At 49.0% G+C, this 26,409-nt stretch overlaps 1 protein-coding gene across 1 annotated transcript in view; it reads right to left on the bottom strand.

Moving 5' to 3' along the window:
* Positions 1–12,702, bottom strand: part of LOC133339382 (cell adhesion molecule DSCAML1-like) — a 195,313-nt gene extending 182,611 nt beyond the window's left edge. The window contains exons 1-5 of the mRNA XM_061547523.1: positions 12,630–12,702; positions 10,933–11,078; positions 9,691–9,889; positions 7,814–7,935; positions 7,314–7,448 (exon numbers count right to left, since the gene is read on the bottom strand). Coding sequence (XP_061403507.1) covers positions 7,314–7,448; positions 7,814–7,935; positions 9,691–9,889; positions 10,933–11,073 — 597 coding nt within the window. The 5' untranslated portion in view covers positions 11,074–11,078; positions 12,630–12,702. The remainder of the gene's footprint in view (positions 1–7,313; positions 7,449–7,813; positions 7,936–9,690; positions 9,890–10,932; positions 11,079–12,629) is intronic.
* Between the last annotated feature and the right edge of the window lie 13,707 nt (positions 12,703–26,409).

The raw sequence follows: 26,409 nt of genomic DNA, 5'->3' as shown, positions 1-26,409 counted from the left end.
CGTCCCGCACGCAGTCGCTCCACTCAAAAATCACAGACACCACACCGAAGTTCACCCACACACACAGAAATCACACTACACCGATCTTCTGAACTGAAGTTTATTAATGGCGCGTCTAAAGAAAACCCTGTGCGGCCCGGAGTAAATATTCTGCGAGCAGCGCCTAGCCTATCCTTTTTCAATCCCTGGGTGTACCTCCACTCTACTTATCACCTCGCAGATGCACTCACGGTGTCGCACGGACGCTGTGGGAGTCGGAGGCACGATGATCCGAGAGGTTTCTGCCTGGGGTCGAGTGGTATCGGAACTCGCTAGCATCTCTTGGACGCTGCGAGCGGCTGGGAGTCGGGCCGGGCGGCTGAACGGCTGGAGGAGAACTTCCTAACGTTTTTCCGCTCCCTCCTTTTATGCCCTCGGAATCCTAAGATCCAGGGTCATGTGGTGTTATCCTGCCCGGCCAATCGGGTGCCTACCTTTCGATTTTAAACCGATGCCCCGCCCTTACCTGGAGCGTTACTCTCCGGTGCGCCTTAACCCATTGCCTACGCACCTGTCCTCCCCACCCCGGCCGCAACCGGTTTGGTCGGGGTGGCCGTCCCGCGGAATACACAATCTGCAGCAGGTCCAGGAATTTCCCTCCCACCTCCTCGTCTGCGCTGCCCGCGTAATATTTCCCCCCCTGGCCCCTCCCCCGTGTTGTGAGTGTCTCATTGTGGTTAGCCCGGTGAGCTTCTTCGCGCCCATACAATTTTAAGCCAATTCAATGGAGCCACAATGCAATTTGGCCTGGAAGGGGTCGGCCAATCTCCTGGCACCGGGAAACCGTGGGTCATCCCCGCTAGGGGCCCCTCGGGTAAAAACCCATGGTACCAGGTGACCCCCCCACGAGACCCTACGTGGGTGCGTGTTGTGTGTTTAGTGGGGGTGTGCGTGCGTTCGTGTGGAGGGGTGCGAGAAGATAGCGGCGCTGGTGGAGTTGCTCCGTTGCTGTGGCACCACATATCCGCCTGCTCTGCCCTCCGTTGTTGTTGGAGGGCGCCTGTCTCCAGCTGCTCAGCAACATCCTTCACGAACCTCCGTCAAAGAGGCAGATCTTGACACCACTGGTTACGTTCATCGGCAAGTCCACTCAGCACACACACACGTGCACAGTGTGCCACTGAAATACCGCGCTAATTCTGGGGTGGGCTTCCCCAAGTCATTATACATTTTCTAAAACTAAGTAAGTTCTATGAAAACCAAACCAAGCTTAATTACTGCTTGCAATGGTATTGCTTTAAAGCATCATAACTGAAGAATCGATCATTCAGCAAAACATAAAAAAGTATTATTGACTCGAGCTGCGAGCCCGAATTTAAGCAATTTGTTGAGCACTCCCTTCTCTTCCCAGACAGTCTGGAGCACCCTTCTCGCATTCCCAACCACCAAGCAGTGCCGGATTATCCTAGTGGCAAAAGTAGCACATGCTACTTATCAGTGTCTTAATATTGTAGTGGCAAAGTAGCATATGCTACGGGCCCCGCACTTTTAAGGGCCCCGCGCTAAATGCTTTCAAGCTATCAATTCCGGTCCAGTGATTCTGCACTTGCTCTATTACTATAGTACTATAACACCTTCAACTTTTATGAACGACTGGGTGTTTAAGGTTAACGATTTGTTGTATTATCTGGCTGTATAGCAGATGAAAAAATAAAATTATTTAATGTTCAAGTAAAAAATGTATGTTTTAATATGTACGTGTTTTTTTACAAAAAATTGTAGGGCCCCTTTATAACATATGCTATAGGCCCCGCACAAGCTTCATCCAGCACTGCCTCCAAGTTGTTTACCCTATCCTGGCCACGTGGTTCGTAGCGTCTTGCACGTACCCCTGCATGCATCGTAACAGGGGGGGGGGGGGCTTCATTCCAGCCTCACGCACCTGGCTCATGAATCAAAGTCACTTCCCGTGCCATGACAAACTTGCGTGACGAACACAACGGTCCCCCATGATGTAGCCTTGACCAGTCAGTCGAGGCAAGTGCTGCTAGCGAGTACCACCTCGAGAGGGTGATGTGGCCAGCACCACGCCCGGCCGCCTTTGTTCCTAGCGCAGTGCACGCACACAAACACACACACAGGAAGAATGACCCTGACGAGAGTGGCTCCTGCTTCATGCCTCTCTCGCTCTCACCTCATCTTCTCCAGCTGGGTTCATTGGCTGCATTTCTTGAGCCCTGTTGAGAGAGAAGTGGACACGCGTCGATCACACATCCCATCATCGCCCACATGCAGCCTGTGTCACTGGCACGGCTGAGAGTCTAACCCACGCCTCACACCTGCCTGGCACCCGCATGGAACCATTGACCACAGCAAACACTGACGCTGATTTGACAGACATCCTTTATTTAACTACGTGAGAGCCCATTGAGTTCACCATCTCCTATGACTGACGCAGTCTCACATGACCACCCCCACTGATATGGAGCCCCTGTCACTGACAGCAGCCACGGCTGGGAGTCTAACTCAGGGGTCTCAGCTGCCAGGAACTCACGCAGGCTCCACTGAGCACAGCTCTGAGTCACGGGCAGGCAGGGAGCTGGAGTCAAACTCAGGCCCTTGGAGAGGGCCGGCTCAGGGTCTCTGGCGTGGCCATTATGAGCCGTGTTCTATCACTCACTGTGAGGTTCTGGTGCAAGTGCAGTCGATACTCACGGGGCTTCTGGTTCTCTTGGATGACGTGATCTCCTGCAGCAAAAAACAACTCCAGCAACAGCAACCAGAGGAACAATGACTCCAAGGACGATGCCAACAGGTGATGGAGCTGGAGCTGGGGTTCGCGTGGGCGTTGCATCTGTCGGTTCTATTAAACACAAACGCAGACGACACAGAAACACATGAACACGTGAACACCTAAGAGATGCACACAGTCAACGTCTTCTTCCTCTTCCTGCCATGTCCCCCTCCTCTCGTGCGGTCTCTGCCCTGCAGCTCCTCCTGCTCTGCTCGTTGTTGCCTTGGGCCACCTCCGCGTCTACTTCCCAGTCCCTCAAATCCGCCGCGTTCGCCACTTCTACTTCCCTCGCTCTCGGCCTGCCCCTCCGTCTCTGCCCTGGTGCCTCCACGTTCATCGCCCTCGCGGTTGCCCCCTCCTCTACTAAGGCAGCCCCAGCCGTGTGAGCCGACTCCCTCTCTCCGCTCGAGTGAGATGAGCACCGCCACTCCCACCTACTTCTCCAGCTCTTCAGTTCTGACCGATCCAGTCCTGTGATCGCTGAGATCCATCGCACCATCCTCGTTTCTGTGCTACACAGCGTCTCTGCTCCTCCTGGTTGTCAGGAGGAGCAGACGTGCTCTGGCTTTATCGAACGCGCGTTCTGGCTCTACGTGGTGCAAGACCTAATGAGGCCTGTTTTCCGGAACACGGGAGGTGATGTTTCGGCTGGACGCTAAGACTCTCATCTCCATGTCGAAAAGTAGTGCCGTGAGGGTGCTGCATCCATTGGAATGTGCGAATTATTCCACTGTAAGAACCATTTAATTACCATTTGATCTTTTAGTTTGTCTTTCGTATGAAAAAGTAACACACTCGACATGCACAGCGATGCAATGGGAATGTTCACAGTGCCGCAAGCATCTCGCCGTCCAGTCTTTGAGGACTTTAGATGGCCGCCGAGATGGCGAATCGGCGATGGAGTTGGGGGCGAGCGTCAGGCTGGGAATTCATTGTCAGGGAAGAGCATTGGACGCGAGTTCTGCGGTGCGGGGATGAGTCGGGGGTTTAATGTTAAGGAGTGTACACACGCAAGACATGGAGAGTAACTCAGCATCCTTTAGTACAATAACAATGGCAGAAATGTACTAGTATTAGTGTAATGCGGGCGTAAACGGCCTCGCCGATATGACGTCACGGGGGGAGGGGTTAGGTCACGTGAGAGAGAGGGGCAAGCTCTTAAGGGAGAGAACCGGAAGAGACGGGAGGAGAGTGTGGGAATAGAGACGGAGTGAGGCCACGCAGGGCGGAGAGTGGAGAGTGGCGAGATCGCCACGTGGTGAGACTCGGCACCGTCGGCCAGCGGTGACCGGGCACGGGAGGAACGGGGAGCAGCGGTGGATCTGCAGTGAGAGCAGCTGAAAGACTGCACAAGGAAACCTGCAGCGGAGCTGCATCGGAGTGGAGAAAGGCTACGGGAGCGACGGCAGCTGTCGAGCTGCCAAGCGGGGAGGCTCTGAGCGAGGGCCGTGTGGGACAAGTTGTAAGAACCCGAATAAAGGACAACGGAGACAGACACAGTGAAAGAGTCCTTTATTACATTAGTAACACAGAGTGAGGGGTGATCATTTCAGACCCTGGAAGGCAACCCTAGTTTTCCCATAATGTCTATTATTTGTCGAACGCGGTTCTGCCAAACACGTCATTTTCTAGGAATGTAACCCCCCCGCGTACGGCGAGGCCTGCCTGTAAATGTTAAATAGTGATGGTGCTATTATAACCGAGCCTCGAGGGAGGCCATTGTTCATGATTCTCTTGCGGCTGTGTTCACCAGCGAGGTGTTCACCCTCAACGCACGGTTGCCCAGCATCGTGTCCATTAGGTGAACGGTAGAACAGCTTTTGATGACTTTTTGGGCCAATGTCGGCAGCAGGCAATGACGCCAAATGGAGTCATGGACATCCAGCAGGAGAGGTCAATCATCGCTGTGATGGTTTCCTGTTGATGCCGTAAATCGCCTTGCAGCTCCCACATCGGCACTTGAAGTGAATCCGAATCAGAAACGTATTTCCTGAGTAGAGCCCCTTGAGCTAAGAAGCTCTTTTTCAACATCAAAACATTCCACATCCCACAAGTGGACAACAATCTCATGGGACACAGAGACTGGAACTCAAGCTGTCATTGGCTCATGTAGACAACTCAACAAAGAGTCGAGTTTCTTGTACTACAGGATGTGATATCTGTGAGGAATAACAAAGACCCTTTATGGCTGTGATGGGGTGCAAGTGACGACGATCTCTGTAAGGGCTGATGCCAATGTTTATTAGGGGCTTACGCCTAGGAACTTAACAAGCTTACGCCTAGGAGTTAATAGGGGCTTAAGCCCAACAGTTATTACGGGCTATCCAAAATCTCCCCGAGGGAAGGGTACTGGGAGCCAGGCTATTCAGGCTCTTCCCTCAGCACCGACCGAGAGATCAGCCAACTCAGTCGGCCGGGTGAACTAGCTGCCCTAGCCTGGTGCTAATTCCCCCCTACCCTGGGTCCCGACTTCCAACCGCTGTCGTTCTCGGCCCCTGACGACGACCTCTTTCATATCACGGGTCCACGCTTATATCTCAGGGTGACAAGACGTCATCCCTCATACACCCCAGGGTGACATGACGTCATCAACTACTCCTCAACACCTGTGCCACAGAGTGAATTTTAGTGGTAAATCTGGACAATAAAGATAATTTGCAATCTCGCTTAGAGAGAATTATAAAGCGGTGGGTGTTAAATAGATCCAGGGAGGACATAATGCAAACCTGGTTCATTGTGAACGTTCAGCTGCAGATACCCGATGTCTTTCATGCTTGGCTTGTCGTGTCCATACATAGTGACCTCACAGCGATATCGTCCAGCATCGTGGATCTGGATGTCGCTGATGGTGATGGAGGCGTTACACGTCGACTCATCTCCCACCCACGTCACCTGCAATGGCCTGAGGCTTCTCTTTCTGTATATGATCTTATACACCTTGACGGAAAACGTGAGACACACCAGGGCATGACTGTGTGTCCACATAATACACATGCTCATATTCCGAAAACTGACAAAATATGTAAATAAAATTGAGTTATAACAGATACATATATAATACATCTAGGAAAGGACTCTTCTTCAGAGTAAAGAGAATGGAGAGAATTTGAGATTATTCTAGTTGAAGATACAACACTATACTGCTGGCTGAAAAACTTTTAAGTTGACAATGGGACCAGAAAAGGAGAGGGGGTGAACCTCCGTTGAAATAAATTAGCATGAACGGGCGTTATTAAAGAACATTTAATCATCATTGTGAGCAGGGGGGTGTAAGTAATAGTGTGCAAGTGTGACAGTGACGCACCTTCTCATCTTGTCCGTCTATGGTCCTGAACCACTCCACCAGCGTGTGTCTAATACCCGTGATGGTGCAGTTGTAAGAGCAGGGCAGGAGAGCCGTGCTGCCTACTGTAGCGTCCTTTGCATCCGGGGTGACAACGGCCAGGTCTGTGGACAAACCCACGATGGTCACATGAGCAGTGGGAATGAACCTCTAGAGGAGGAGGTGCTGCTGGTCTCACAACGCAGTGGTGACAATTAGGACAGAGAAAGCGGGCAAATACTTTCCAATAGACGAAGCATCTCTAGGTCTCTAGCAGAGCAGTGCAATTTTGGACCCAGGAACGTAACCATAGTCTTCCCGTTAGGTCTATTATTTGCCGAACGCGGTTTAGCCCAACGCGCCCTTTTCCAGGAACGTAACCCCCGCGTTAGATGCACTCTGCCTGGTTTGTTTAACTGCAAAGAGCTTGGAATTAGCCAAATTAAGTGCAACGTCAGATAACCAAATATGTTATGATGTTTGCCTTAGTACTGTTTTGTTTATTTAATTATTTCACCTGTTTAATCCGTTGAGCGGGAAAATCTGTTTTGCAAGGGTACTCAGGTAACCAGGCTAAGAATGACAAACTCATGAAACTCTACATCCGGATTTACAAACAGGTCGCTTTGTCTTGAACCCAAACTCTCTAGCAGAGCTAGTTCAGAACTCTGACCTCTGAGCCATCCAGCGACCTCATGAGCAAAGTTGTTTTAAGGTTGAGTCAATGAAAAGGAGGCCCAAGCCAGGATTGTATGCCAATTGAACACCAACATCGAAGAGTCACAGACAGGAATTGAACCCAGATGACCATGGTTCTAGGTGCACGGTTCTGTCACATGTACGTATTCATGTTGAACTATTTTCACACCGTACGTAGCAGGCACGGAGGTGCGGGGGAAGGACAACAAACCAAACACGAAAGTCAAAACGTGGATTTGTCGGTTGGACATTGAGTGGTAGGTTTGGCCTACATGACAGATGAATTGGAGTAGTGAGTGGTAGGTCTGGGCTACGTGACAGATGATGGGAGTGGTGAGTGGTAAGTCTGGGCTACATGACAAATGCGAGTAGTGGGTGGTAGGTCTGGGCTACATGACAGATGATACGAGTAGTGAGTGGTAGGACAGACCTATGAAGGACGTGATACAAACCTGTTCGTGGGTGGACAGTCAGCTGTAGATACCCAATGTCTTGCTTGTTTTGTGGATATACCGTGACCTCACAGCGATATCGCCCAGAGTCGTGGGTCTGGATGTCGCTGACGGTGATGGAGGCGTCGCACTTGGACACATCACCCACCCAAGTGGCCTGTACAGGCCAGTGGCTGCTCTCTCCATCGGTGTATTTATAAATCTGTGGTCAATAAAGGTAGAAGCAGCACACAGATCAAATGCGTTATATTATTTCTATATAAAATTCGTTCAGATAAAAGCCGAGAATTATTCTGTCTCCAGGGCTGCAACTGGGCTGGATTAACTGTTCACAAAGGAGCTTCACGTGGAGACTTTTCATATGGTTTGCCCATGCCTTCGCCCAGTCACGTGACCAGGGGCCCTCGATCTGGATAGAAAATACCAAATCTGTTCATCTGCGTTGGATATTTTAAATGCTCAAGAGTCACGTGATCAGGTTCACGAACAAAACTTATCAATTCCACGCCTGCGCTTGCTGACATTTTGTGGCAAGTGGCGCACAGAACGGACAGAGGAGTAACTCACCCTCTCTTCAAGCCCGTCTATGATCCTGAACCACTCCACAAGCATGTGAGTAACGCCGCTGATTGTGCAGGTGTAGGCGCAGGGCAGGAGAAATGTAGTGCCTGCCATGGCGTTCATTTTATCTGGGGTCACAACCACGAGTTCTAGGGAAACCACACACAATGCCCACATTAGTATATTTTCTTATCTAATGTAAATGTATAAACGCAAAACATTTGTCAGTAACAATGCATTTTTTAAGTACAGAACAAGCAGACCTCGTTGAACGCGGGGGGTTACGTTCTTGGAAATGCCATGTTGGGCAAAACTTTGTTAAACAAAAAAACAGACCTCGTGGGAAGACTCGGGTTGCCTTCGTGCCTTCAAATAATCACCCGCTCCCTCTTTGTTTAACTAATACTACAAGATGCCCGCCCTCGTTATTGTACTAACGGATGTTGAGTCGTTCTCACATCGTGTGTGTGTGTGTACACTCTTTGTCCATTTCAATGCAACACAAAACCCCGTCTCCATTCTTCATTCACCACAGCACTCACACCCTACGATCGCCACTAACACTGCCACTTGAACATGAATGATTCACCATCTCGTCGTCCGTATGACTAACGTTCTCAATAACCAGATGCATGATGTAATGTGTGAAGATTTACGTTGTGCTGCTGCTGTGCGTTTAGAGTGCATTACATTATCAAACAAAAAAACACATCCACACGCGCACACAGACATACATGGCAAATACATCATTCCCACAGTCGATTCACACACTCCAACGGACACAGCACTCTCACGCACTAACTTTTTATTACATTTCATTTAACTTTCATTTAACTCACTGTCAAATCTTGTAACTAAATTTTAACCCACTTCCCAATGTGGTATCGACTGCAAACTTGGTATACTTGTGTCATACTGATGACAATACTATATTCTATCATAAAAAAATAAGAAATATATTTTTAAACAATCTTTTTTATATGTTATGTTTCGGCTTGGGTCTAATTGTCCACGGTAAACTGACGTTGGCTGTAATTGAGCATGGTCCCTTACGTTATGGCAAGTTTCGGGGCCACTTCCTGGAGTCGTAAAGTTATTCCATTACTAGTACATTTCATAAAAGCGTGTTTTAAAAAAAACGTTTTTTTCATATTATTTTATGCAGATACGAAAATGTTAGCAGCGTCATACTGCGTTTCACCGAAATATCACCCCTGTGTTGTGGAAAACAAACCCCATCATCCACAACGTTACCAAATGTTATCCCTGTGTCCCGCCACTAATATATACATTAATTTGGTTTGCTCACAGAGTAGTGCAACGTGTCTTGCTAGAGAACAGTCCGCAGAGCGGATATCACAGAGCTGACTCTGAGATTCCTTCAAGCGACCTCTGCTGGTCCACACAGTTGGGAGCAGGACTTTCCCAAATTGCTCTTCCACATAGAACAGCGCTTATCGCGTGACAATCAATCAGATGCGTTTTAATTCTCAGAGATTTAATTTCGTCAATTAAGTGCAGAATTGCAGAAAGGGGGGGGGGGGCTTAGTCCATCAACTCACTCGACTTGAGGACTCGGTTAACTCGCAGACAAATGTCTGGACTTGAATCCATGCTTCTGAGTGGTGCTAGCTCAGAACTCTAACCTCTGAGTCACCTCCTATCCAACGTTGTTTTAAGACTGTGTACATGTCGGTGAGGAGCAGTCAAAGGTTCTGATGTTCATTGGTGGTGATGAAATCGTAGCCAGGGGTTGAACCCAGTTCACCATGGCACTGGGCCCACTCCTCTAAAGTGTACATGTTGAGTTCTATATCAGGTCTATAGGATAGATGATAGAGTTATGGGTGGTAATAAAGACATTTTAAGGAAATAACACAAACCTGATGGACTGGTGACATTCAGCTGTAGATACCCAATGTCGTGCTTGTTTTGTGGATACACCGTGACCTCACAGCGATATCGCCCCGAGTCGTTGGTCTTGATGTCACTGACGGTGATGGAGGCATCACACTTGGACACATCACCCATCCAGGTGGCGTGTAAAGGCCATTGTCTATCTCCATTGGGGAATTTATAAAGCTGTGTTCAACAAAAGCGAGAGCATGCACAGATCAAAGATGTATGTATGTTGTATGTGTGTTGTATGTATGTTGAAATTATTTGGCACAGTACATGGGCAAACCGTGCTAATCAGAAGTGTGGAAGGAAAACTAAACACAAACATCAGTTTTAAAGAAACGAGTTTTCAATCTAGATGATGATTTCAAAGTATATAGCTCCAGTGGCTTCCTAATATCGGAAGGCAGAGCATTCAAGATGGCCGCAGCAGCACATGTGACACCGCGCGATGCAGTGACCATCTTTGTTCGATGGCCAGCCAAAAGCCGCTGCGAGGATAACCGGTGTTCGTGCCTAGAATGAATAAGAATGTCTTTATCACGTGTTGGACGCCTTTTACCAGAATCAAAATACAGGAGGTTGTAAGATGTAGAGTTAGCACGGTTGGCTAGGTATCATGCGAAATAAGTTCAACGTACATACATACAAGAGACCTGGATATGAGCTATTCATTCACGGTAATTTTAACGGACGTTATGCCATCACAATGACATGTGACGTCATAGCTTTTGTACATATCAAACAGTCTACCAACACATGCATGCTAATTGCATTGTTTACCAAAATGTATATCAATATAACCATGGGAGGGAATATTTTGAGACGGGGTTTGGGATCATCCACCAACCCTTCACCACTAACTACGTATGTATAGTCCGAGAATTAACATCACTTGAGACTACTGATGCTGTTGTGTGTAGGGTGTGTAAGTATATATGCCTACTAAATAAATTAATAAAATTGGGTGGTGGAAGGGGTAAAACTAAATTGGGGAGGGAGGGTCAACAATTTTTGGAAACCATTTAGATAAACTTTTTTTTATAGTTTTGTGGACGGACAAATGAACATACAAACGATCTAACCCAAAGCAACCTGATTATGGATCACTCCCCCCCGTGTTCCGACAAACCACGTAGAGCCAAAGACGCGTTCGAAAAAGCCGCATTAGGCAAGGTTTTTCTGCATTCAGATGTCTTGCTAAGATAGAGAGATTTGTAACTCACCCTCTCTTCTTCACGTCCATCCATCATCCTGAACCACTCCACCAGCATGTGGGTAATGCCGCTGATTGTACAGGTGTAGGAGCAGGGCAAGAAAATCTTTCTGCCTGCTACGGCGTTCATTTTCTCTGGGGTGACGACCATAAATTCTAAGGAAACAACAACAAACAGCGCCCACTTTAGTACATCTCGTAGAAAAATGAGAATAGGTTTTACCCTTTCTGGCAATAAACATGCGGTGTGTTTAGATGTTCAAACATCAAATATAAAGACATTAAGTGTCGCATTGACCGCGCACAGTACTTGTGGTGAACAAGCAAACAGACGTGGCTCTAATAAGATATTAATTGTCTTTGAAACTGATTGTTCTACACCATAGGACAGACTTCTTCATGGCCTAGTCTCATCAGTATCAGACCAAAGAATGCCTAAAGGCAAACAGTACAAAGACAATGCACGTATCAGAGCGTTTGTAGCTCGGGGTGAGCAGCTATATCCCGTTCTGATGGCAATTGGACATCGGTGTTGATCAGATTCATAGCCAGGAGTTGAACCCAGATATTTGTATCCTTATAGTGGAAACATGTCATGAGATGCAGAATCCATTGGATCCCTCAAAGTGCAGCGCAACCTTTCGTGTTAAGAGTATGGCCCACAGAAGTAGATGTCACAACTACCTCTGACGTCCCATGAAGTGACCTCTGGTCCATGTGTGTGTGTGTTGAACTTCTTTCGCACCATACGTAGCCAACTGTGCTAATCGGAGGTGCGAGCAAACAACAAAATAAACACAAGAAAGCATTTATAAAGAAATTAGTTTGTCAATTCAGATGATGTAAAAGTGCACAGCTCAGTAGTCTCCTGATATCGGAAAGAAGAGCGTTCCAGACGGTCGCAGAAGCGCATCTGAAAACATGCGATGCAGTGACCGATGCCGAGCCAAAAGCCGCGGGGAGGATAACCAGAGATCGCGTGATGATGGTTTACACTCCTTGACGATCTCGAAAGGTGGTACTGTGGGTTATTTGTGGCAAGAACTTTTTCTGTAATAAGTGCGACCTTATCTTGAAGTACCCATGTTATGTTTCGGTTTGGATCTAATTGTCCACGATCAACTGACGTTGGCTGTAATTGGCCACAGTCCCTTACGTTATGGCAAGCTTCGGGGCCACTTCCTGGAGTCGTGGAGTTCTTCCATTACTAGAACATTTCATAAAAGTGTGTTTTTAAAAAAGTTTTTTTTAAATATTACTTATTAACCAGCTTGTCCCCTCGTAACGATTCGTTAAATGTCTCGTTTTGTAGTTAAATAATGGATTACTTTTATTAAAAATGAAACGGTTATTTAATGCTACTACGATTCTTGCTTGAGCATTACTTGTGTTAGAAGATCACTAAATTAGCTTCTATTGATTGTTATTTATTCATCATTCGTTTCCAGGTGCTCTCTAGCTGGTGGTGGTGATGATGACGGTGATGACGATGGTGGTGATGATGATGACGGTGATGACGATGGTGGTGATGGTTGTGATGATGATGGTGGTTGTGGTGATGATAGTGGTGGTGACAATGATGAAGATGGTGGTGATGATGATGTTGGTGGTAGTGACGATGATGGTTGTGATGATGGTGGTTGTGGTCATGATGGTGATGGTGGTGGCGATGAATTCGAGTTGACCACCACCTGCTATTGAACTCACCTCGTGGTGTTCTTCCTTGGCGCTGAGCTCCGGACTCCGAGCCATTCTCAACCCCCGCGCTGTCAGCGACCGCCGTTACTGCGGATAAATCAGAATCTCAGAATCAGCATTTATTTACTTATAATGGAGGAATCCGATGAGCTATGAAGCTCTTTCACAGATGATCCAGTGGGGTTAGAACGTTACACTGATGACGGTCGCATTAGGGGCGCCACTGTGGCGAGGAGATGTTAACTACCTCGCCTGGTATACAGGAGGTTGTGGGTTCGATCCCGACCCTGATGAGATGTTAACTACTTCGCCTGGTATACAGGAGGTCGTGGGTTCGATCCCGATCATGATGAGATGTTAACTACCTCGCCTGGTATATACGAGGTCGTGGGTTCGATCCCGACCATGATGAGATGTTAACTACCTCGCCTGGTGTACAGGAGGTTGTGGGTTCGATCCCGACCCTGATGAGATGTTAACTACTTCGCCTGGTATACAGGAGGTCGTGGGTTCGATCCCGACCGTGATGAGTTGTTAACTACCTCGCCTGGTATACAGGAGGTCGTGGGTTCGATCCCAACGCTGATGAGATGTTAACTACCTCGCCTGGTATACAGGAGGTCGTGGTTTCGATCCCAACCCTGACGCCTGTTGTATTGACCGTGTATGTGTGTGTTTATGTGTGTGGGAATGTGGGGAGCAGTAGTGTAGTGATTAGCTCTATGCTGCGATACGCAGCTGGTGACCTGGGTTCGATTCCCACTCATGGCCGACATCGGTGACGATTATCTGAACCGGTCCTGGGCCTCCTCTAGGGCCACTCAGCCTCAAATGAGTACCTGGTGCGGTGTGTAAACATCGCCACTGGGGAGACAAAGGCGGCCGGGCGTGGTGCCGGCCACTCAAACCCTCGTGTGCCGTTCCGGCCTTCATCGGTGCTGCTCGCTAACAGCACTTGCCCCTACAGCAGGGGTCTCAAACTCGCGGCCCGCGGGCCAATTGCGGCCCTCGGGACGATATTTTGTGGCCCCCACCTTAATATGAAAGTTTAATGTTAGTGCGGCCCGCGAGTTTTATATTGTAGCAACCCCGCTGTTAGCTGCTGTGTGGGACAATGTTATGATGCTCTGGTTTCCTACTGTGTGCCTGTCCAGTGAATGCGGCATGCATGTGAGTGACATGGGGGGCGGGGTCGTGTGTGTGTGTGTTTGTGTACGTGTGAGAGTGAGTGAGAGAGACAGCCGGGAGAGAAAAGAGTGGCTTTGGATGTGCGGAGAGCAGGAGGGTGAAATTCATAGTTTTCCGCCCTCTTTCGCGCAGATCATGATGTATCCAATGCTTCATTTGTAAATCACAAGGTGCCGGAACGCTAAGTACATATGACAGCGCAGGTACGACGAGCACAGGTCCCGGAACGCACATAAAACGACGCTTAAAACAGCACACACATGCCACTTACAGTGCAGTGGGACTAGGGGTCGGCACGGTTTGGCTCAAACCACCAAACCGCGGTTTGAACCGAACCAAATCGGTTTGGTTTGGCTCTGTTTGAACTGGTTCGGTTTGGTTTGGGGCTACGAAAACCGACTCGGTTTGGCTCGGACAGGGTGGAACCGGCTCAAACTAGTTTGGTTGGTTGTAAAGGCGACACGAAAGGACATGCAAAGGCAACTACTATAGTTGCCTTTGCCTGCGAATTCACTTTGCAATTGCATCTCCATGGCTCGAGCGGCTCAAGACGGCGCCATCCCCGGCGGCTCCAGCATCACAAGGTATCTCATCCACGACGTGGAAGAGACCAAACACGCCGGTAGCGACGAGGAGCCGATGGCGAGCGAACGTGAGAGCCCGGACGCCACGCGCGGCGACACGCGGCAGAGCCTCATGCGCACCCTCAGCGCTGCAGACCGCGACGCAGCCCAAGCCCAAGAAGGCCCATGTGTCCCGAGCGCTGTGGCACGACGAGTACTTTGAGACGAGCCAGGCCGCGGGCGACGTGCAGAGCCGGACCTGCAAGATCTGCACCCTCCAGTACGCGGGCTCCACCTCCTCGGGCACCCGTATCAAGCATCTCAAGACCCATGGGATCGTCGACCCCGAGTCGCCCACGGTCGTCACGTCGCCGCCGACGGGGAAGGGTTTGCTCGTGCAGTCCAAGATGGCCACGCCCATGTCAGCGCACGCGAGCAAGGCCATGGACAGCTTTGTCGCCGAGTACATCGCGACGAGTGGTCTAGGCCATAAACACGTAACATCGGATCCCTTTACGACTCTTCTTCAACGAGCTGCCCCAGGTTACGAGCCCAAGTCTGAGCGCACGGTCAAGCGCCGCATGCTCGAGATGTATGTCGTCCTCAAGCTACTCGTGCTACAGTACTTTACTACTTTTGGCTCTTGCGTCTCCTTGACCTACGACGATTGGACAAACGACGCCATGACCGGCTTCTTCTCGGTCACCCTCCACTGGATGGACCCGGCGTCGTTCTCCATGTGCAACTGCATCATTGACTTCTTTTGGGTGGCCCCGGGCGAAGGCGCGGGCAAGCGCATGGCGCAGCGCCTGCACGAGCTGCTCGACGACTTTGGCGTGTGGCCGCGCCTGCTCGCCGTCGTCACCGACAGCGGTTCTGACGCCGTCGCATCCGCCAAGTCCCTCACGCTCCTCGAGGGGAGCAACCTGCGCTCGACGTGCTGCTTGCGGTGCATCGCGCACTGCGTCAACCTCGGCGTCAAGGCCTCATTCGGCGCGTTCGAGACACTGCTGCGCAGCCTCCGCGCGACGCTCGGCGCTATCCGCAAGAGCAAGACGAAGAGGGCGGCCTACACGTCGCTCGCGCGGCACTACCTCAAGTGCCCGCTGCAGCCGCCTTGCCTCGACGTGGTCACACGTTGGGGTAGCACGTACGTGATGCTCACGGCGTCGCTAAGGCAGCGCCAAGTGATCGACGCCATCTGCCTTGAGCCCGGCTGGTCGCGGAGCCAGGCCGGCTTGTCGGACGAGCAGTGGGAGCAGGCGGCGCTGCTCTGCCAGTTCTTGGAGAAGCCGGCGGCCATCTCCGATGCCATGGGCGCCGAGGAGTACTGCACCATCTCGAACGCCATCACGGCGCAGGAGGCTCTCTTGAGCCACTGCATGACCCACCGCCCGAGTCCTCATGTGGTCGTGAGCTCGGCCGCCGTGACCATCTCCGACTACATGGTCAAGTACAGCGACCTTCTCTCGTCCGAACCAAGCCGCGTCGCCCGCTTTCTCGACCTGCGCCACCCCAAGCCCGCGGCCTCGAGCACCGAGTACAGCAATATCAAGGACATGATGACGGACATTCTCAACCAGCGCTACCCAGCGTTGACGACGGACGCGGCGCCGAAGGCGGCGCCGCGTGGCGGCATTAACATCCTCTTTGACATGGTCTACGCGCCCAACGCTCACGACGGCGCCGCCTCCGAGGTCGACCGCTTCCTGCTTGAGCCGACTCAGGACCTGAGCATGGACGTCGTCGAGTGGTGGAAGCTGTACGGCGGCAAGTACCCGCGCCTGCGACGCGTGGCCCTCGACTATTTGCCTATCCCGGCGTCGTCCGTGCCCTCCGAGAGAGCAAACTCGGCCGCCAAGCGCTCCTTTCTCGACCGACCCAACCTGCACAAGTGCACGTTCAAGGCCGAGATGTGTGTGCGCTCGTGGGCGCGGATGTTGCCTAGTGTTGGGGTTTCACTGCCATTGAACTACCACACTGCGTTCAAGGACATTGGGCGTGCCAAGCTTGAGGAGATGGCTGTGGACGACATCGTCGTCCAGTACTTGCTAGTGAATCTCAATATGAAGAAAGCCTGCGTAGAAATTAGCGATTAATACACTTGATATTTGTATTGAATGCGAATATTGTTTGCCGCGCATCTTTTCGGTTCAAGCCAACTCAAGAGGTTTGGTTTAGCTTAGTTTGGTTTGGTTTTGGTTTGGTTTGGTTCAGTCGTCGCTGGTTTGGTTTGCTCAATTTGAAACCAGTTTGAGTCGGTTCAAACCGTGCCGACCCCTAAGTGGGACTTATTTAGGCTATACTGCAGTGACGGTATCAGTCTTTGTGTCAGTGATTAATAAAGTGGCATCTTGAGCAAAGGCGACTTCTGTGTCCAGCGGAGAAAACGAACGGAACACACACACACAATTTGTTAAATTGAAGGGAAATTCAAGGTACACCACAGCTCCTTTACGCACACGCTGCGCTGTGAGGTTTTGGGAGCTTCTTTACGCAGACGGATTATTCTAAACCGCAGCAGTTTATAACACGTCATTGAGCTAATATCTACATTGTACAGTCTGGGCTGTTTTACATTATTATTTACACCTGATGTGTGTGGATGAATTTGAATGATTTAAATTCCCTCATCCTCTGGTTTTGACATTTACGCACTGAGCCACAGACTGTACATGACGATGTGCATATAATTATTTTGGTTCATCTTAGAAGTCTGCATTTGTTATTATTTCATGAAATTGTGATGCTGTTGTTAAGAAAGCTTTATATATAACTTATTAGATTATCTTGTTATTGCGTGGCCACAAATTAGTAATTCATCCGCCGATGTCAACAGGGGCTCCGTAATTTTCTAGTGATTACATTATATTGTTATATTTTATTTTAATCATTTCTTTAAAAACTTTTTTAATATTCATATTTTTTTCGATACGAGAGGTACCGGATCTGCTCAAATAAGTCCCGGAACGCAGGCAAGCCAACACGCCGGCACAAAGTAAGCACAAAAATGTATAGAAAAATGTGATGATGTGACTGAAGGCAGCGAAAGCCCCGACAGTGGCCAGCAGCATTTGAACCCCGTGGTCACACAATGACGCTGCCTCATAGAGTCCTCTCCTCTCCCTCTTTCGGCTCTCCACTGTGCGCGCACCGGAGCGCATCAAAGCGCAGATCCACAGCTCATCCCGGCTCAGATCCCCGTGCTTTGAACAGAGAAGCGTGTACAGTAGCAGCCGCTACAGCTGTGTCTGCCTGTGACTGCGGTGTGGGGACGAAATCTGATGGGAACGCATTACCCCCCCCCCCCCCCCCCCATAATGTACGCACCTGTTGTTACCGGAAAAAGCGGAAATGACGTGCATTTGCGGAAATTACGTCTCCGTGCGTCGCTGGTTGGCTAAACACGTGACTGAAACTTTATTGCGTGAGCGACAGCAAGTGAAATGAATATAGATCTTGTCACACAGCCCCAATCATGTCTTTTTCAAAGCCTGCAGTGAATAGAAAGGTTGGTGACGAGCACAGACAATTTCAGGAAAAGTGGGAGATGCAATATTTCTTTGTTGAGCACATGAGCACTCCGACGTGTCTTATTTGTACAGAAAAAGTTGCGGTGCACAAGGAATACAACCTCATACGTCATTACTCAACTAGACATGCTGAGGAGTATGCAAAATACCAGGGAGATGGAGAGAGCCAACCGAGTTGCCAATCTTAAAACATGTCTACTGAGGCAACAAAATGTCTTCAAGAAAGCAACCAAAGAGAATAATGCAGCAGTCGAAGTAAGCTACGTGGTTAGTGAGATGATTGCTAAGGCAGGAAAGCCATTCACAGAAGGCGAGTTTATCAAAAAGTGCATCTTACAGGCTGCAAGTATAGTCTGTCCGGAAAAAAAGGTCAGTTTAGCAACATCAGCCTTTCTGCTCACACCGTGGCTGAGCGCATTTCTGACCTGTCAAGTGACATTTATGATCAACTGCGTGAGAAAGCCAAATGTTTCAATGCATACTCAGTCGCTCTTGACGAGAGTTCAGACATCACTGACACTGCCCAGCTCACAATATACGTCCGTGGTGTTGATGACAATTTTGAAGTGATGGAGGAGTTGCTCACAGTAATTCCAATGCATGGCCACACCACCGCTCACGAGATATTTTGCCAGCTGTGTGATACCATTGTGAATGCCGGTTTGCCATGGAAGAAGTTTGTTGGAATAACAACCGACGGAGCGCCATCAATGACAGGGAGGAAAAATGGACTGGTGGCACTTGTTCAAAGAAAACTCGAAGAGGAGGGTGTGGAGGAGGCCATTGCTCTGCACTGCATCATCCATCAGCAGGCCCTTTGCAGCAAATGCCTGAAGTTTGACAATGTGATGTCTGTTGTTGTGAAATGCATCAACCAAATCAGATCCAAGTGGACCATGTGCCTTTTTGGAAGCACATATTTGTGTGAAAAGCTCTTCTTCACCTTGAACTTCAATAAGTCCAAGTACAGGTCCAGACTTACTGATGATCATCTTCAAGCCATACTGAGGGTCTCAACTGCTTCCTCCCTCAAGTCAAATGTGGCTCAGCTATGAGATAGGAAGCGCTGCCAGGTCTCTGGCAGCAAGAAGTAGGCAAAAGAAGCCATGTTCAGAAGAACCTTTCATGTTCTTCAATATTCTATTCATGTTCAGAAGAACCCATTGAAGTTAAATAACTGTTAGTAATGACATTTGAGAAGTTTGGATTTTTTTAGCAAAGTTTTTTTTTGTGGAATACCTGATGCGGCCCAGCCTCACCCAGATACTGCCTCCAGCGGCCCCCAGGTAATTTGAGTTTGAGACCCCTGCCCTACAGTCTGTTGAGGATTCATACTCTTAGTTCTTTCGGTAAAGTCACGTAGGTAAAAAAATGAAATGAAAATTTTTTTTTATTAATTTTAATTTCATTTTTTACCTACGTGACTTTACCTAAATAACTAAGAGTATGAATCCTTGCAGTCACGAAAGCTTCAAATCTAGAATTAAGTCTGTTGAGGCTACGCGGAGGGTCTTTGTCTTTGAACTTGGTTCCAGGCCATTGTGAACCTCCAAAGGTGAGAGACGCTCAGACGCAGATCGTGAACCGAGGATCTGAGCTGACTCAGCGTGTTCGTGACACAGCCATTGTGAAGGTCTCGCACACCGCACCCACTGGGGACACACTGTCAACGCACGACGTCTGATTGTTGAAGCCAGGCAGCCAAGCACGCTATAGTAGTGACGCGTGTATTTGTCAGTAAATCTCATGAGGAAGTGTGGGGGGGGAAACCCCAAAACCAATATAGCGATGTCGAGTCTCGATTGTGCAAGTCACGAGACACAAACAGACAGCGGCCACACGCAGGTGGCGAGGAGAAGTCGTCACCCTCGCCTGGTCTGCAGGAGGTCGTGGGTTCGATCCCAGACCCTGGCGACGCTGCTGCTGCTGCTGTGTATTTGGAGTCTGCGTCTCTCTCCCCGTGGTGGTCGCTGCGTGGATTTTTCACTCTGAGTCCTCCGGGTTTTCCCCTCTCGCATTTAGAATCTACGTCACCACGAGTTCAGTGTCTTTGTCTGCTGCTATCAATGTCCACGTGGTGATGATTATGATGATATCAGTCACGTGATGATGATGATGATATCAGCAACTCGGCTGAGTTGCTATCATTAGTGATGGCCACGTCGCTTCTGATACAATATCTACACAGCAGCTCAGTGGGGTCTTAAACCTGGTGACATAAACTTAGTTTAGTTGTAGTGTGGGTCTCTATGGGACTCTATGGGTCTCTATGGGTCTCTATTATGAGTATGAGTCTGTATGGGTCTCTATTCTGAGTATAGGTCTCTGTGGGTCTGTTTGGGTCTGAGTGTGGGTCTCTATGCGTGTCTATACATCCAGAGTCTTTGTCTGCTGCTATCAATGTCCCCGTGATGATGATACCAGTCACGTGGTTGAGCTGCTATGATTATGATAATTGTTTTTTTACCCTTTTTATCTGGCAACAAAACTGACACCGTTTTTTTACAAGGAGTTATGTTTGCATAGACCACAATACCTGCAGTCGTAATGCAAACAAAAAACATAACTCTGATAATGATATGCACTGTCCTTGAAGTTGATTGGCCCACATCCGAGACAGCTTTTCTTAGAGCCTAGTCTCACATGGTGTTGGACCAGAAAAAAAAGTGTCAGTTTTGTTGCCAGATAAAAGGGTAAAAAAAAATGTTTTTATCATATTTTGCTACTGGCAAAGGAGGTTCCATGAGGCTGCTATGATTAGTGATGGCCCAGCCTCGCTTCTAAAAAGGAGCTAAGTAGCTCAGGGAGCTTTAACTGGTACAATACAAAACATTGTTTCGCGTTTCTTCTTTTTTCAAAGGTGTGTGCCGGCCTTCATAGGTGCTACTCGATAACTGCACATGCCCCAAAAGTCCTTTGAGGCTATACAGGTGGGATCTTTGTCTTTGAACTGATTTTAAATATATTGACCGTGCTGAGTCTATGGGCAGTGTAGAGTTTAAATCTTGACTTAAAGCTTTCGTGACTGCAGGAATTCATCTTCTTGGTTCTTTCGGTAAAGTCACGTAGAAGGGAAATAATAAAATAATAAAAATTAAACATAGTAAAATACAATTCTCACGACGTTTCGGCCACAACGCAAGCAGCCGTCCTCAGGTGAAGAACAGGGCTGTCGGAAAGCCAGCATCCGAAGGACGACAGCCCTGTTCTTCAACTGAGGACGGCTGCTTGCGTTGTGGCCGAAACGTCGTGAGAATTTTATTTTTTATCGTGTTTTATTTTTATTTTATTATTTCCCTTTTACGTGACTTTACCGAAAGAACAAAGAAGATGAATCCCTGCAGTCACGAAAGCTTTAAACAGGGGCGGTTTCTTCATTCGGGCGATTGGGCGACGCACCACCAATGTCATTCAACCACAGAGTCACGCTAGCCGTCACTGCAGCCTCTGGATATAGTCCAATCAGCGTCATGCTACGTTCTGTGGAGTACCGCCTCTTTTTGGGCGATTTCCCTCCAGCTGAGAATCGCCCCGAGTGGCCCCATAGACTTACATTCAAAGATGTTTTTTTTCGAACGGGGGCGCTGCAATGCATTCTCTATGGCTTCCGGGAGGGCTCGCCCTAACGTGCTTACGTCATCATACGTGCTTACGTCATCATACGTAAGCACGTTTCATCCAACAATATAATTTGTTGCCACCGAGTGGAATCTTTAATAAAATAAACTTGAGTGGTTTGTTTTAATAGTGAGTATAGAAACAAACAAGATGTATTGTAAGAGTCACTCTATTTTTCATTAATATTAAAGAAGTGAAGTTGCCTTTACATGCTTAAGCTGTTAATTTATCCATTGCATGGGTGGACCTTATCCTTATCAATCATCCAGACATTTGCCCCCCCTGAGAGATTTTGCAGGAGCCGCCACTGGCTTTAAATAGAAATCTATGGGCAGTGTTGAGTCTATGGAGTTTGTAAATAGTCACTCCGTGTGATGTACCGTGTGACGTACTGTGGAGCGGGCATGACAAAACACGTGCACGTTCTTAGGCGCCTTGACGGGCACAGAGATTAGGAAATGTCACGATCAGCTGATTTGTAAAAAACTTTGCAAATTGCAAACAGATTCCTTGAATACCCCAAAGGAATCGATGTTCCTGTTTGTTCGACTTACAGGGCCGTACATGCCCAATCACACCTCATCTTTGTCACACACAAAGACAAACATCGCTCGCACAGCCTTCACAGACTGTTAGTAGTGAGTAGCAGCACCTACTAAGGCCGGCACGGCACGCGAGGGGGCGGGTGGCCAGCATCACGCCTGCCCGGCCGCCTTTGTCTCCCCAGCGGTGACATTTACAGGTCTCTGTGTGAGTCTATGGTTCTCTCTGTGTCTGGGTCTCTATTTGAGGCTAAGTTGACCTAGGGGATTCCCCAAGACCGGGGTCGGACAATCGTCATCGCTGTTGGTGATGTTGGCCATGAGCTGGAATCGAACTCGGGTTTCTCCCGGGCTCGGAGCACAGCGCTAACCGCTGCGCCACCGCTCTCCGCTCACCACACTCACACGCTCACACACTCATACACTCATACACACCACACTCACATACACCGCGCTCACACACACTCATACACACTCACACACATACACTCACACACACCACACTCACATACACCACACTCACACACACACTCCCACACACCACACTCACACACTCACACACACCACCCTCACACACTCATACACACACACTCACAAACACCACACTCACGCTCACACACTCACACATACTCACACACACACACACCACTCTCACACACCACACTCACACACACTCACACACCACACTCACACACACCACACTCACACACACTCACACACCACACACACACACACCACACTCACACACGCACACTCTCACACACCACACTCACACACACTCACACACCACACTCACGCTCACACACTCACACACACACACTCACACACACCACACTCACACACTCTCACACACCACACTCACACACACCACGGCGCATTGAGAGTTGTGCAAACACGGCCATCGTGAACCTCACTTCTCTGCGGTTATAAAAGGGAGAGAGAGACCCTGACCCAGGACTTGGAACTCGTAATTTTTATTCATGAGTGATAAAACATCTCCATACTGTGCTGTTGGTGGCCATGTGCCAAGGTGAAGGTTGCATTCTCTGTGTGAGTCTGTGGGTCTCTGTGTGAGTCTGTGGGTCTCTGTGTGAGTCTGTGGGTCTCTGTGTGAGTCTGTGGGTCTCTGTGTGAGTCTGTGGGTCTCTGTGTGAGTCTGTGGGTCTCTGTGTGAGTCTGTGGGTCTCTGTGTGAGTCTGTGGGTCTCTGTGTGAGTCTGTGGGTCTCTGTGTGAGTCTGTGGGTCTCTGTGTGAGTCTGTGGGTCTCTGTGTGAGTCTGTGGGTCTCTGTGTGAGTCTGTGGGTCTCTGTGTGAGTCTGTGGGTCTCTGTGAGTCGGTGGGTCTCTGTGTGAGTCGGTGGGTTTCTGTGTGAGTCAGTGGGTCTCTGTGTAAGTCTGTGTGTGGGTTTCTGTGTGAGTCGGTGGGTCTCTGTGAGTCGGTGGGTTTCTGTGTGAGTCAGTGGGTCTATGTGTGAGTCCATGGGTCTCTGTGTGAGTCCAGTGGTCTCTGTGTGAGTCAGTGGGCCTCTATGTGAGTCGGTGGTTTCTGTGCGAGTCTGTGGGTTTATGTGTGAGTCTGTGGGTCTCTGTGTGAGTTGGTAGGTCTCTGTGTGAGTCGGTAGGTCTCTGTGTGAGTCGGTGGGTCTCTGTGTGAGTCGGTGGGTCTCTGTGTGAGTCGGTGGGTGGCCAGCACCACGCCAGGCCTTCATAGGCGCTGCTGCTGCTACTCGCTAACAGCACTTGCCCCAACATCATGTTGAGGCTATAAGGGGGATCTTTGTCTTGTTTGCGTGTTATCTCTTGCGCGCGTGTGTGGGTGGTGCCTCTCGAACTAACGCAGACGGTTTATCGGAGTTTATAGTTTTATGGATTGTTTTATGGTTGAGTGAAGGGTGATGTAACGCCTTGCACGTGGACTGTGCTCGTGCCGTAATTAACGACACCCTGAGACTCAGCAGTGCCCACAGACTCAACACTGCTACCCATAGACTCAACACTGCTACCCATAGACTCTACACTGCTACCTATAGACTCAACACTGCTACCTATAGACTCAGCACTGCTACCCATAGACTCAACACTGCTACCCATAGACTCAACACTGCTACCTATAGACTCAACACTGCTACCTATAGACTCAACACTGCTATCTATAGACTCAACACTGCTACCCATAGACTCAACACTGCTACCCCATAGACTCAACACTGCCCATAGACTCTACACTGCTACCCATAGACTCTACACTGCTACCCATAGACTCAACACTGCTACCCATAGACTCAACACTGCTACCTATAGACTCAACACTGCTACCTATAGACTCAGCACTGCTACCTATAGACTCAACACTGCTACCCATAGATTTAGCACTGCTACCCCATAGACTCAACACTGCTACCTATAGACTCAACACTGCTACCCATAGACTCAACACTGCTACCCATAGACTCAACACTGCTACCCATAGACTCAGCAGTGCCCCTGTACATGAAGCAGTCCCCCTCTTTAGCCTCCTTCCATTCCTCTCTGAGAGCCTCCTCCCCTCTTCCCCATCGCCCATCCCACTCCTCTTCTCCCGTCTCAACACTCCACTCCGTCCCCCACGTGACATCCACGTGTCCCCCACGTGACCCCCACGTGACCCCTGCTCCAGTCACTCCACCCTCAGCCTCGCTCAGCGCTTGCCCCAACAGCCTGTTACAGGCTGCACGTGGTGGTGGTGATGCTACTTACCAATTAAGGCTAGTAGGAATAATGATACATTTGGTAATGTTGTTGTTGTTGTTCCGAGTCGAGAAATCGCGTCCATTCCTTTACGAATGGAGGACAGGAATTCTGTAAAATGAACAAGTTACAAACGATTTACAAATTGATTAATCGTTTGGCATGAGGGTCACATCTCCCCACTTCACCGCGCGGCAAGACTCGTCAACACGAGACAGTGAATCTCAACGGGAGCTCTCTCAGCTGCTGGTTAAATAAAGGACGTCAATCACATGGGACAATTCATCTCAATGGGGTCTGAATCACAGAGCGCAGTCCAATCGGTTCCCCAGCTGGTGAAGGCCACGACAGCATTGCACGCCTCTCACCTCCCTGTCCGTGTTGTTCTTGACTTGCATCCCACTGGGATTTTTGCACACAGTGTTGGTGTACGGTGCTTTTTCTGCAATATGTTGCTGTCTTTTCTTGGATTTTCTCCTTGCACAAAGTCATTTTAAGATGTTTTTTTGTTCATGTTTTTGTTTTCAGTTTTTTGCGGTTGCACCCGATTCAAGAGCCGAATGGCTCACAGGGCTACACCTAATACATGAACTTGAACTTCTCTCACCTTAGAGGTACGCGCGTGAAATACCAAACAAACGATCCCAGTCTAACTTCTACTAACAGACTGTCGGTACTCATTTGAGGCTGAGTCGACCTTAGGGCAGTCCCGGGACCGGCTCAGATCATCGTCACCCGCGGGTGTTGAGCCAAGTTTCAAGTTTCATGTATTAGGTGTAGCCCTGTGAGCCATTCGGCTCTTGAATCGGGTGCAACCGCAACAAACAAAAAACCTAAAACATGAACAAGAAAACTTCTTAAAGTGAACATGTGACTAAGTGCAAACAAAAAATCCAAGAAAAGACAGCAAAATATTGCAGACAAATCACCGTACACCAACGCTGTGTGCAAAAAATCCCAGTGGGATGCAAGTCAAACAACCACAACAACCACAAGACAACTTAGATTAAGGCCTTCAGTCTAACTCTGTACTCTCTTCTTGGTTATTTCGGTAAAGTCACGTAGAAGGGAAGTAATACAATAATAAAAATAAAACATAATAAAATAATTCTCACGACGTTTCGGCCACAACGCAAGCAGCCGTCCTCAGATGAAGAAACAGGTATGTCACCTGAGGACGGCTGAGACCAGAAGAATCCGATGAGCTATGAAGCCCTTTTGTGCGCAGATGTCCAGTCACGGCACTGGGTCAGAATGTTACAACAACAAACTGAAAATCGGAGTGCAAAGCAGAGGAAAGGTAAACCAATCAATGGAAAAATATCCAAATAAAACTAAACTTTATAGTTGTTTATCTTACCAGGTAGGGTCCACTCAGCTATTAGCTTCTTTTTCAGAAGCGACCACGGCGCACATGTAGTGGTGTTTATTCACGCGGGCAACTTCTTTTTCTCCTGCGTCACTTTAGTCGAAGCATCCCACACGGATGCTCACCACGTTCCACCACACTTTTCTCCCTCTCTGGCTCCACTAGCCTGCTAGGTCCGAGCTTTCTCTCTGGCTCCGCTAGCCTGTTCTCCGCTAGCCTCTTACTGTGTACTCCGCTAGCTTCTCACCGC

This window comes from Lethenteron reissneri, unplaced genomic scaffold (assembly GCF_015708825.2).
Source record: "Lethenteron reissneri isolate LAM-NWPU_2019-01 unplaced genomic scaffold, ASM1570882v1 scaffold_185, whole genome shotgun sequence".
Lineage (NCBI taxonomy): Eukaryota > Metazoa > Chordata > Hyperoartia > Petromyzontiformes > Petromyzontidae > Lethenteron > Lethenteron reissneri.
The sequence above is the reverse complement of the archived record's forward strand: the minus strand, read 5'-3'. Positions and strand labels throughout refer to the sequence as shown.